Here is a 13565-nt window from a genome sequence, read left to right as displayed (position 1 = left end):
GACTGAGCAAGGCCACAAAATGGCCATTTGAACAAGTACCTTCAGGCCAAAGACCATTTGGCATGTTTGACATTTATTTCTTGAAATGCGTAATTTTAGCTCACCAGTCCTGTCCTGTGGGGCATTGAATTCTTCATGTGAGGAAGCCATCCAGCTGGCTTACGGAAGGTTGGTGGTTCTACCATGGTGCCTGCTCATGTCATGATGAAATGATGCACAGAGAGGCAACAGGGGTCTTCCTCCACCATCAAAGCTGGAAAGTCTCCATTTTATACAATGTTTTCCCTTGACTTTTGGAAATGAGGGTCATTGATTGTGACCCCCAGTGTTTCACATCTGGGGGTCATTTCTAAATTTTGGGGGTCATACAGATATACTTTCAGTATTTTGAATAAAACTTTGTTTTACTTATACTAGTGATTATACAGATTGAAGTCTTTCCCCATATATGTCACTGAATAAAATGATAAAAAACAGCTGATGTTTGACTTTTATTTATATAATGTTCTAAAATAGGTTTTAGTACCTTTTATCAGGCAGTATTACAGTAGAAACAGTTAATTTGAACCACTGGGTCCTACTGTACTTGCTGCCAACAACGTCATAAACATCGTCAGCTTGCATTGCTTTTGAGCCATTTTTTTTAGTAAACAGCAGACTGGTACTACTAGTAGTAGTAAGGAGCAGCAAAAACAACTGTTACAAAGTGTTAATCAAAGTATCGGACTGGGTATTAAATTTGTGAAATGTGAATCAACACAAATATAGAAAATTGGTGACACAGTCTGCATATAATTATGAAACTGAAAGTACATTTTCAGAAAATCACTCTTTGTAAACAAAATTGGCCTGATTTAGATTTTCAAGAAATTGCGTCCACTGTGACGCACAGATTTTATTATTATGGGTCATTTATCAGAAAAGTGCGACTATGACGCAGGATTTGTGCATCAGGGAAAACCCTGCATTAATGACCTGTAATTGTGTCAGTGCAAGCACAACAAAATAAAAACACGTTTTTGATAAGATTTGGGACTGTTTAGGCTAAAAAGGAAAATTTAGAAATTAATATAAAAATTACAGTTGCAGTTATTAAAAAATAAATGAAAAAAATAGAAACAAAATGTGTTGTTAATTATTCCAAAAGAAAATGTTCACATTCCCAATCCAGTCATGATAAATGTATGTGCCAGCTTTATAGACAATGTAATACTGGCTCAGAACAAGAACAAGTATAGTCCTGTGACACAGATATGAATTTTCGCAGCATTGTTTCTTTCCCTTATACGTAGAGATAACATGTAACACTGTAGAGCTTCATCTGGTCTGTTCTCCTGTTCCATGCACCGTCCCAGTAGATTCAGTGCTGTTTCTGTGTCTAAGGTTGCACTCTGTTTCAGTGACCCACAGAAGTTTGTTCAGTGTGTGTTGCTATTCTTCGTGCCAAACATACACAGATAAGAATCTTCGCAGCATTGTTTCTTTCCCTTATACGTAGAGATAACATGTAACACTGTAGAGCATCAGCTAGTCTGTTCTCCTGTTCCATGCACTGTCCTACTAGATTCCATGCTGTTTCCCTGTGTCCTAGGTTGAGCGCTGTAACAGTCACCCATATCAGTTTGTTCAGTGCTTGTTGCTGTTCATCAAGCTTGCCTAGGTTGCCAAATGTCTTGTATTGTAGAAAATAAAGGTATGGAAGTGAGTCTACCACAGCACAGTCCATCCATTCATCACACTCTATATCTCTGTATGGCAGGTCCTCTTGTGTTGATCTGAACATCTCGTACTGAAGTTCATGTGGTACACAGTCTAGTTCCCCGCTACAAAATATCACACAATAAGCAACAATGTACCTAAGTTCTTCTTCATTATACTGGGTGGAAATTTGACCAAATCTTCTTTTAACAATTTGTGTAGAAAAGTTGTAGCAGCCACATGCTGGCTCAGTAACTTCTATATTGTATTGTTGCTCTACATCATTAAGAATGAATGCTGCTCTTTCCATGTCTCCTGTACAATACAATATAGAAGCAAGTTTTAGTCTGCTTGAAGCAACATCCGAGTCCAGTCCTGCTTCAAGCCAGGCTAGTGCTTGAGGAGAAACTGTGTTGTGTATTTCAATGTTATGAGAGGCTATCAGGGAACCTATGGTGCTGCAAATTAGAGGTACTTGAAGTCTGCTTGATACCTTTACTAACATGTCACCATCCCTGTAGTGTCTCATTAAATGTAACAGAATTCTAAATGCCGTAACTAAAGTTTCATCTTTTGCCGCATAACATAAATTATGGGTGGTTAAAAAATGTTTAGCTGTCTTAATTAAAAAATGAACTGAACAATCAGTAGTGTAGTCATCTGGGCTTGGAATGTTACGATGTGCTCCATTTATCATGTTAAGCTTGATCAGAAGTCTTTCACCAACATCGTCAATCTGAATTCCAAAAAGTGACATTCCATCACATGGTACCAGGTTTGCTGTTGTTTGAAGTAATTCTTGTTGTACTTTATTTGAAAATTTGCCTGCCATCAAGTTGTTCTCATGATCAAAGAAATGTGGACAGTTCCCACATGAAATACATCTGTTCAGTGTAAGTATGCAGTATGTTAAACAGTTTAAAATGTTACATTCCTTCCATATATTTAAAGGTTTACTTGCTATACAGTAAAACAAAACAGTTTTACAGATGAAACTGGAAATGTAACTTTCATTGTCAAGATTAATGTATGTTTTCATAATCATTTTCATTAAGATGTAACATCTAATTTGAGTAATGTTCAAATTGAACATCAAGCACCGTTCAGCTAATGAGGTAGAAATTCTCCATTCAAAATCTGCACTTTCACTGACTTTGTAGCCAACCCCAACAACAAAACACTTTGTTGTTTTCATATATCTTTTCATATCTGCTGTAGGCCAATTATTTTCATCCAAATTATTTAGGCAGGCTTTAGCTGATTGTGGCCATGATGTACATGGAAATGCTATGACTGAGTCAGCATCAACGATACCAGGCCGTTGTGTAATTGCTAATGATGGTCCTTGTCTCTGATGTCCTTCGATCATAACGGTATCAAGCCATGTATTCTTTAACAATATCCGTCCACTAGTGTCCTTAACAAGGTAATTATCATATTCATGTGTAAGAGGAAGTGGAGCATTATCTATAAGCCTTTGTAGGAGACAATATCCAGGAGGTGTTGTTTCATTCTGAATCATCAGGAGGTTCTTACCTGGAGTCCATTCAGACCAGTCCTGTATCACATTGGAATCATCCCGAGTGAGAAGACAGTCAGTATCTGATTTAAGTCCAGCTGTTGTAGTACCCTCTGACCAACTGCCAAAATTATAGATAGTCGTTGGAAATTGTAGTGCTCTGTATATGATTGTTTCATTGGGTTCTGTCAGTAAAACCCACCTTCTTATCTTCAGTGTCATCTTTTCATTAACTCCAATATCGTCTAAGACCTCAGAAAGTCTCATGGATATATTATGGTAGTCATCTGCTGTATGAAACATTCTGAAATAGAATTTTAAATATAACTTTGTTGATAGAATATTTTTCTTGCTAAATGTTGTTTTGACGGGTCATAAAAGATATGTTACACCACTTACTATAAGTGATAGGTATTTTTATGGTTTTGAGTATTAATATATGTCTTTCACTTTCTTCTGTTCTTACATAGTCTTTTCTCTTTCTTTCAGGAATTTTGTTGTTTTTTTAAAGATTTTAACCGTTATTTCATGAATCATATGACAGTAGGAAAAATCAGTACAAATTTGGAATTCACATCGTTAATGGAGTTGTTCCGTAAATATTTACTGAGTAAAGATCCAGGCCCATTTCACGAAAAATCTTAAATTATTACTTAGTTAAGTCTGCTATTCTTAAATTGAGATATTGATGAAGTTATTGTACCCCTTGACAACAAAGTTGTAAGGAGGGGTATGTATACTGGTTTCAGGTTGTCTGTCTGTCTGTCCGTCCGTCTGTCTGTCTGTCCATCTGTCCGTAGACACAATCTTGTGCGCACCATCTCTCCTTATCCCCTTGACAGAATTTAATGAAACTTCACACAAGTGATCAGTACCAACAGTAGTTGTGCATGGGGCATGTTAGGTTCTTTTAGAAAAAAAATTTGCAGAGTTATGGGACTTTGTTTTTCTGTTACTATACTATATACATAGACACAATCTTGTGCGCACCATCTCTCCTCATCCCCTTGACACAATTTAATGAAACTTCACACGAGTGATCAGTACCAACAGTAGTTGTGCATGGGGCATGTTAGGTTCTTTTAGAAAAAAAATTAGCAGAGTTATGGGACTTTGTTTTTTTTGTTACTATACTATATAAATAGACACAATCTTGTGTGCACCATCTCTCCTCATCCCCTTGACACAATTTAATGAAACTTCACGCAATTGATCAGTAACAACAGTAGTTGTGCATGGGGCATGTTAGGTTCTTTCAGAAAAAAAATTTGCAGAGTTATGGGACTTTGTTTTTTTGTACTATACTATATACATATACACAATCTTGTGCGCACCATCTCTCCTCATCCCCTTGACACAAGTTAATGAAACTTCACACAAGTGATCAGTAACAACAGTATTTGTGCATGGGGCATGTTAGGTTCTTTCAGTGACAAAAATTGCAGAGTTATGGGACTTTGTTTCTTGTTAACATACTATGTACATACAGTCTGCATATGCAATCTTGTGCGTGCCTAATCTACCAAACCCTTACACACAATTTAATGAAACTTCACACAATTGATCAGTACCAACCATAGTTGTGCATGGTGCATGTTACATTCTTTTAGATAAACATCTGCATAGTTATGGGACTTTGTTTTTTGTTACTATACTGTATACATACAGTCTATATACATACAGTCCACAAATTATGCAATCTTGTGTGCGTCAAGTTGCAATGTACTGTGTCAGTGCATGAGGGGGGTACATTCATCACCTTTAGTGATAGCTCTAGTTGTTATTCAATGTTGTTGTTTTTTTAGCTCACATGTCACACAGTGACAGGATGAGCTTTTGTGATCGCGCAGCGTCCGTCGTCCGTGCGTGCGTCCGTGCGTAAACTTTTGCTTGTGACCACTCTAGAGGTCACATTTTTCATGGGATCTTCCTGAAAGTTGGTCAGAATGTTCATCTTGATGATATCTAGGTCAAGTTCGAAACTGGGTCAACTGCGGTCAAAAACTAGGTCAGTAGGTCTAAAAATAGAAAAACCTTGTGACCTCTCTAGAGGCCATATTTTTCAATGGATCTTCATGAAAGTTAGTCAGAATGTTCATCTTGATGATATCTAGGTCAAGTTCAAAACTGGGTCACGTGCTGTCAAAAACTAGGTCAGTAGGTCAAATAATAGAAAAACCTTGTGACCTCTCTAGAGGCCATATTTTTCATGGGATCTGTATGAAATTGGTCTGAATGTTCATCTTTATGATATCTAGGTCAAGTACGAAACTGGGTCACGTGCCATCCAAAACTAGGTCAGTAGTTCTAAAAATAGAAAAACCTTGTGACCTCTCTAGAGGCCATATTTTTCAATGGATCTTCATGAAAATTTGTCAGAATGTTCATCTTGATGATATCTAGGCCAAGTTCGAAACTGGGTCACGTTCGGTCCAAAACTAGGTCATTAGGTCTAAAAATAGAAAAACCTTGTGACCTCTCTAGAGGCCATATTTTTCCATGGATCTTCATGAAAGTTGGCCTGAATGTTCACTTTGATGATATCTAGGTCAAGTTCGAAAGTGGGTCACATGCAGTCAGAAACTAGGTCATTAGGTCTAAAAATAGAAAAACCTTGTGACCTCTCTAGAGGCCTTATTTTTGAATGGATCTTCATGAAAATTAGTCAGAATGTTCACCTTGATGATATCTTGGTCAAGTTCGAAAGTGGATGATGTGTGGTCAAAAACTAGGTCATTAGGTTTAAAAATAGAAAAACCTTGTGACCTCTCTAGAGGCCATACTTTTCATGAGATCTTCATGAAAATTGGTCAGAATGTTCATCTTGATGATATCTAGGTCAAGTTCGAAACTGGGTCACGTGCCTTTAAAAACTAGGTCCTTAGATCAATTAATAGAAAAACCTTGTGACCTCTCTAGAGGCCGTACTTTTCATGAGATCTTCATGAAAATTGGTGAGAATGTTCACCTTGATGGTATCTAGGTCAAGTCGAAACTAGGTCAAGTGCCTTTAAAAACTAGGTCATTAGGTCAGATAATAGAAAAACCTTGTGACCTCTTTAGAGGCCATATTTTTCAATGGATCTTCATGAAACTTCATGGTCAGAATTTTTATCTCAATATCTAGGTCAAGTTCAAAACTGGGTCACATGAGCTCAAATACTAGGTCACTATGTCAAATAATAGAAAAAAACGACGTCATACTCAGTTCAAAACTGGGTCATGTGGGGACAGGTGAGCGATTCAGGACCATCATGGTCCTCTTGTTTCCTGTAACAATATATTTATGCCCCCCTTCGAAGAAGGTGGGGTATATTGTTTTGCAGATGTTGGTCGGTCGGTCTGTCGGTCGGTTGGTAGGAATGTAGACCAATCCATTTCCGGATGATAACTCAGGAACGCTTGGGCCTAGGATCATGAAAGTCCATAGGGAGGTTGGTCATCACCAGCAGATGACCCCTATTGATTTTGAGGTCTGTATGTCAAAGGTCAAGGTCACAGTGACCCTGAATAGTAAAATGGTTTCCGGATGATAACTCAAGAACGCTTGGGTCTAGAATCATGAAAGTTGATAGGGAGGTTGGTCATGACCAGCAGATGACCCCTATTGATTTTGAGGTCAATATGTTAAAGGTCAAGGTCACAGTGACCCTGAACAGTAAACGGTTTCCGGATAATAACTCAAGAACGCATATGCCTAGGGTCACAAAAGTTGATAGGGAAGTTGGTCATGACCAGCAGATGACCCCTATTGATTTTGAGGTCAGTATGTCAAGGGTAAAGGTCACAATGACCAGGAACAGTAAAAATGTTTCCGGGCAGTAACTCAAGAACACATAGGCCTAGTGTCAGGAAAATTGATAGTTATGTTGGTCATGATCAGCTGATGATCTCTATTGATTTTTAGGTTATTAGGTTAAAGGTCAAGGTCACATTGGCCAGGAACAGTTAAAATGGTTTCTGATCTTCTTGTCTAAAACCACAGAGCCTAGAGCTTTGATATTTAGTATGAAGCATCATGTACCATCATCTAGCGATTCTCTACCAAGTTTGTTCAAATTATCCCCCTAGGGTCAAATATGGCCCCGCCCTGGGGGTTGCATGGTTTATATAGACTTACGTAGGGAAAAGCTTTTAAAATCTTGTCAATAACCTACAACATTTAAATTTTGACTTTGAGTGGCAAGATGAACCTTGACACGAGTTGACCTTGACCTTGTGACCTACTTTCACATTTCTGTAGCTACAGCCTTCAGATTTGGACCACATGCATAGTTTTGTGCACCGAAAAAAAATTTGACCTTGACATTGACCTAGTGACGTACTTTCACATTTTTGAAGGTACAGGCTTCAAATTTGGACCACAAGCATAGTTATGTGTTCTGAAATGAAATTTGACCTTGATTTTGACCTAGTGACCTACTTTCACATTTCTCAAGCTACAGCCTTCAGATTTGGACCACATGCATAGTTTTGTGTACCAAAAAAACTGACCTTGATTTTGACCTAGTGACCTACTTTCACATTTCTCAAGCTGCAGCCTTCAAATTTGGACCACATGCATAGTTTTGTGTACCAAAAAAATTTGATCTTGATTTTGACCTAGTGACCTACTTTCACATTTTCGAAGGTACAGGCTCCAAATTTAGACCACATGCATAGTTTTGTGTACTGAAATGAACTTTGATCTTAAGATTGACCTAGTGACCTACTTTCACATTTCTGATTGTACAGACTTCAGATTTGGACCGCATGCATATTTTTGTGTTATGAATTGAAATTTGACATTGATTTTTACCTACTACATGTACCTACTTTCACATTTCTCAAGCTACAGCCTCCAAATTTGAAGCACATGCATACTTCCGTCTACCGAAATAAACTTTTACCTTGATATTGATGTAGTGACCTACTTTCACATTTCTCAAGCTACAGCTTTCAAATTTGGACTGCGTACACATTATTTTGTACCGAAATGAAATTTGACTTTGATTTTGACCTTGAGCTAGTCTTGAAATTTGGAACATTCAAAAATGGCTCAGTGGATGGCACCAAAATCACATTGTAATCTCTTGTTAGGTTAAAGGTCAAGGTGAGATTAAACCAGAATGGTAGAACTTTTGTTTACAGTGAGCATATAATTTCTGTTCCTTGTGCAATTATTAAATGCATCAAGGGGGGCATTTCGTGTTCGACGAGCTCTTGTTATAGTTAAAGTATACTATGGTAGTAGTATTTGTCAGCAGTACTTATTCAAGGCATGCAAATATGATATTTCTATTTAGGCACGATATAAGAAACTTAATCCTTACCATGCTAAATTAGAATAATGAACTTGTCTATCTTTATGTTATGAATGTTTAAACTAAATTTAGAAAAAGAGCTGTACATAAGACATCATGCTTGACTTTTCTGAACCAGAGCTTTGCCTGTAAAAGGGGTGTAATAGTCAGAAGCTATTAAATTACAGAGCTATTGGTCATTACCGGTATATAAAAGGTAAATTAAAATATTCTATGTTAAAAAAGGACGCAACTCTGTCTAGAGTCAGACTTAAGTGTATCGTTTCTCCTGGTGTAGACTTTGACAGTAAATAGCTGTTCTAAGTTTCAAATCAGAAGCGTTTATAGATCTAGTAACACTCATATAGATATTTTATGTATAAAAGAAAACTTTGTAATGTCAGCCAAGAATGCAGTAAATATTCAAGTCACATATGTATGTGATAAGTGTGGTGTAAGGTTATGCATTTTTGTTTATTACATATTTTCTAACAGCATTTTCAAAAGCATGCATTCTAAAAGGGCTATACATTTTATTTTAAGTTTTTTATTAGTCAGTCAAGAGGCAAATGACAAATATATTTCTTCGCTCATCGCTCACTCCGATTTTCTCAAAAACCAAAAAAAAAAAATATTTAAATTATTTTTTCACTCGCCGCTTTAAATTTTTCAGAAAAAAAATCTGATAAACAACTTATCAATTTGGTGTGGCCTTATTACTAAATAAACTTGATTCAGATTTAAAATAGTTGCTCCACCTCATCACCCACATCATGTTACATAAGGTGCTTAACTCTGACATCAATTTTTTATGAATTATGTCCCATTTTACTTTAAATTTAAAGTTGATTGCGATGTATTTTCACTGTATCTCGGTTGTTACAAAGTGGATTTGATTCAAACTTAAAATAGGTGTTCCACCTCATCACCCACATCATGTGACACAAGGTGCATAACTCTTGACACCATTTTTATGCCCCCGAAGGGAGGCATATAGTTTTTGAACCGTCTGTACGTCTGTCGGTCCGCCGGTCTGTCAGTCTGTCGGTCTGTCAGTCTGTCCGCAATTTTCGTGTCTGGTCCATATCTTTGTCATCGATGGATGGATTTTCAAATAACTTGGCATGAATGTGTACCACAGTAAGATGATGTGTCGTGCGCAAGACCCAGGTCCGTAGCTCAAAGGTCAAGGTCACACTTAGACATTAAAGGATAGTGCATTGATGGGCGTGTCCGGTCCATATCTTTGTCATCGATGGATGGATTTTCAAATAACTTGGCATGAATGTGTACCACAGTAAGACGACGTGTGGCGCGCAAGACCCAGGTCCGTAGCTCAAAGGTCAAGGTCACACTTAGACATTAAAGGATAGTGCATTGATGGGCATGTCCGGTCCATATCTTTGTCATTGATGGATGGATTTTCAAATAACTTGGCATGAATGTGTACCACAGTAAGGCGACATGTTGCGCACAAGACCCAGGTCGGTGGCTCAAAGGTCAAGGTCACACTTAGACGTTAAAGGTCATTTTTCATGATAGTGCATTGATGGGCGTGTCCGGTCCATATCTTTGTCATTCATGCATGGATTTTAAAATAACTACGCATGAATGTGTGACACAGTAAGACGACGTGTCGCGCGCAAGACCCAGCTCCGTAGGTCAAAGGTCCTAAACTCTAACATCAGCCATAACTATTCATTCAAAGTGCCATCGGGGGCATGTGTCATCCTATGGAGACAGCTCTTGTTTCATGAATTATGCCCCTTTTTACTTAGAATTTAAGGTTAATTTTGATGTATATTCACTATATCTCAGTTACTGCTGAATGAATTTGATTCAGACTTAAAATAGATGTTCCACCTGATCACCTACATCATGTGACACAAGGTGCATAACTCTGACACCAATTTTTCTTGAATTATGTCCCCTTTTACTTAGAATTTAAGGTAAATTTTGATGTATTTTCACTATATCTCATTCTGATAGGCTTAGAGCCAAAGGGAAGTAACCTTTTTTTTTAACTTTTGTACTGAGTTTCTTTCTCTTAAATTCCAGGAATTAGTCTGTGTTTAGAAATTCTATTTTTAGATTTTCAATATTTTAGGTATTTTTCTAATGGTAAGACACTGTTTTTTTGTATTCACTTTTAGCGTACCTCTAATATTAGAATTTTTTTATATTTACCTCATCCCTCATTAAGGGCACATAATTATACTAGTATTACTTATATGTGGAAGCCCAGAACGAAGTACTCCAAAGACAAGTAAACTTTTTTTTAAGTATTAAGCTTTTTTGACATTTTTATATTATTCTAAGTATTTTTAAGATTTCTTTTGTTTGTTTGTTTTGGGTTTAACGCCGTTTTTCAACAGTATTTCAGTCATGTAACAGCGGGCAGTTAACTTAACCAGTATTCCTGGATTCTGTACCAGTACAAACCTGTTCTCTGCAAGTAACTGCCAACTTCCCCACATGAATCAGAGGTGGAGGACTAATGATTTCAGACACAATGTCGTTTATCAAATAATCACAGAGAACATAAGCCCCGCCCGAGGATCAAACTCGCGACCCCGAGATCCGTAGACCAACGCTCTTACCTACTGTGCTAAGCGGGCAGGCTTTATGATTTCTTATGGTTGCCATTCTTCTGTGACAAGACCGTATGGTCACTCCTGTGACAGCTGAACTTCTAGTTCTCATTAAAGTCATAATAAACACTTCATTAACAACTCTAGCTTTCTCAGATGTGCTCTATTTCACTATCCAGCATTGAAATTGTCAAGCCCGCTGCCTCCTGTCACAGCCCTTGTTGATATTTCTTTCTTCAAAAATTATCATTCTTGCATAAAACCTTTGTTTTTTGCCAATTTCGGGCATGCACAAACAGGGAAAAAACGTGTACAAACATGGAGATTCTCGTGAGCACATGCTGTTGGTGAACGTTTTGAATATCCTGTTGCGGGTCCAACGTAAGCAAATTATGGATCCCGAATCAATTTTGGCCGCAGTCGAAAGGTCAGAGATTTATGAAATCTTTTCATCTGCATTTTTATTAAAAATATCATTTTTCAACCTAACTTTACTTTAACTTGTAATAAGTGCTACCTCTCTTGATATTCGACTGCATTGACGGTCTTTATTATTGTATTATTACGCGTATTTGACTCAAAGTAAGTTTACACGCCGCGGCAATTTAATCCCTGAAAATGATAGGCAAACAACATTTACAAAAATACAATTTCGTTTTCCAAATTAATTTGAGTCGAGAAAGCAATGACATGCTAACTTTAAATCTTACACTTAAACTTTAAAAAATATTTTGTGTCTACTTTACACATCTATGCAGTCTACTGATGTAGTGATGGTGTGTAATGTAAAGCATAAACATGACGAAGCGTAAAGTTTGAAGGATTTTTCCATAGTTAATGAACATTTGATGAACAGAAGGTAGTTATTATATATTTTTCAATTTATTTGTAGATCTCACCAACCATGATTGAGTTTATAAATCCAATCTAAGTTGATTATATCGATGTTGGAAAAATTCAAATTTTTGTGTTTATCAAACTTTGATCGCGATGGGGTGGGTGTTATAGGCCCAGATATTTCATTTTTAACGATATAAAGAATATAGGTATCGATACCAATTTCTATTAAACTATAATGTTTACATTTAAAAAGCGTAAGGGACAGACTATCAATTTAAACCAAGCAGAATTGTGTTCTGTCGGCACCTCACCTGCAAAGTGCAAATTGTGTAAAGACAGGATGCTGTGTATGCCCTTTTCTCATAATTCCGAGCATCTAAAGCCAAAGATCCTACCGATATATCGGGAAAAGGGGGAATCATACTTATTTTACATATATTTAATATTAAAGAAATTACCATAACAAGAATGTCCGTTTGAAATGTATAAAATATGCACTGTTTCTGTAAGCCCTGGAAATGCATAAATAAAACATGTGTCCATAACAACCCGAAACAGCCGACTTCAATTGGCTAATGTCAGCTGAATAGTCTTGTTTTTTCGATATTTCTAGCACTTTAGTTGTGTTTTATGCAAGAATAGCGATAACACACATTTGTTTTGTGAAACAAAAAAACGTGCGTTAACCCAACATTAAATTTACATGAAATTGATTTTGTTTAAAAAGTAAATCATTTTTATCTGTTGTGAAATGGAACTGCCATTTAGTTTTAAACATTGACATTTTAGCAAATGTAGTTTCCTTTTTTCCATATTGGCAAGCAGTCATAAACAAACTAGAAAATCATTGAAACATGTATATACCATTACTACCCATCTATGATTTTGGGATGGTCCTGAGGGTGCAAACTGCATATTATACATGAGAATCTATTATTATGTCTTCTGCACCATTATCTGGGGAGGTGGGGGAGATATTGATTTACTCCTGTTTGTCACAAATCTTGTGTGCGCACAGTCGAACATTTCTCATTGGATCTTTACCAAATTTGAATAAAATTTGTTTGACAATAAGTCCTCAGCTAAGTTTGATTACTAGCCAAACCGGCCCAGACACTTGGAAATTATGGCCCTTGAATTACTGTAGGCCACTTAGTCCAACTTTTATCAGATAGGTCAGTCTCTCCAAAACTTACTCCAGAACTATCAAAGGTATATTTTTAGCTCACCTGAGCAATGCTCAGGTGAGTTTTTCTGATCACTCAATGTCCGGCGTCTGTCTGTCATCTGTCTGTCTGTCCGTCAACATTTAGCTTGTGTATGTGATAGAGGCTGTATTTTTCAACTGATCTTCATGAAATTTGGTCAGAATGATTACCTTGATGAAATCTAGGCCGAGTTCGAAAATGGGTCATCTGGGGTCAAAAACAAGGTCACTAGGTCAAATCAAAGAAAAACCTTGTGTATGCAATAGAGGCTGTATTTTTCAATTAATCTTCATGAATTTTGGTCAGAATGATTACCCTGATGAAATCTAGGCCGAGTTCGAAAATGGGTCATCTGGGGTCAAAAACTAGATCACTAGGTCAAATCAAAGAAAAACCTTGTGTATGAGATAGAGGCTGTATTTTTCAA

At 37.0% G+C, this 13565-nt stretch overlaps 2 protein-coding genes across 2 annotated transcripts in view; one reads left to right on the top strand and one right to left on the bottom strand.

Moving 5' to 3' along the window:
• The window catches only part of LOC123563729 (erlin-1-like), a 100142-nt gene that overhangs the window by 73126 nt on the left and 13451 nt on the right, over window positions 1–13565 (top strand). The window lies entirely within an intron of this gene.
• LOC123563727 (uncharacterized) overlaps window positions 311–13565 on the bottom strand; it is a 35871-nt gene continuing 22616 nt past the window's right edge. Inside the window, exon 2 of the mRNA XM_045356693.2 lies at window positions 311–3521. Coding sequence (XP_045212628.2) covers window positions 1397–3520 — 2124 coding nt within the window. The 5' untranslated portion in view covers window position 3521 and the 3' untranslated portion in view covers window positions 311–1396. The remainder of the gene's footprint in view (window positions 3522–13565) is intronic.

This window comes from Mercenaria mercenaria, chromosome 2 (assembly GCF_021730395.1).
Source record: "Mercenaria mercenaria strain notata chromosome 2, MADL_Memer_1, whole genome shotgun sequence".
Taxonomy (NCBI): Eukaryota; Metazoa; Mollusca; class Bivalvia; order Venerida; family Veneridae; genus Mercenaria; species Mercenaria mercenaria.
This window is presented reverse-complemented; position numbering and strand designations above follow the sequence as displayed.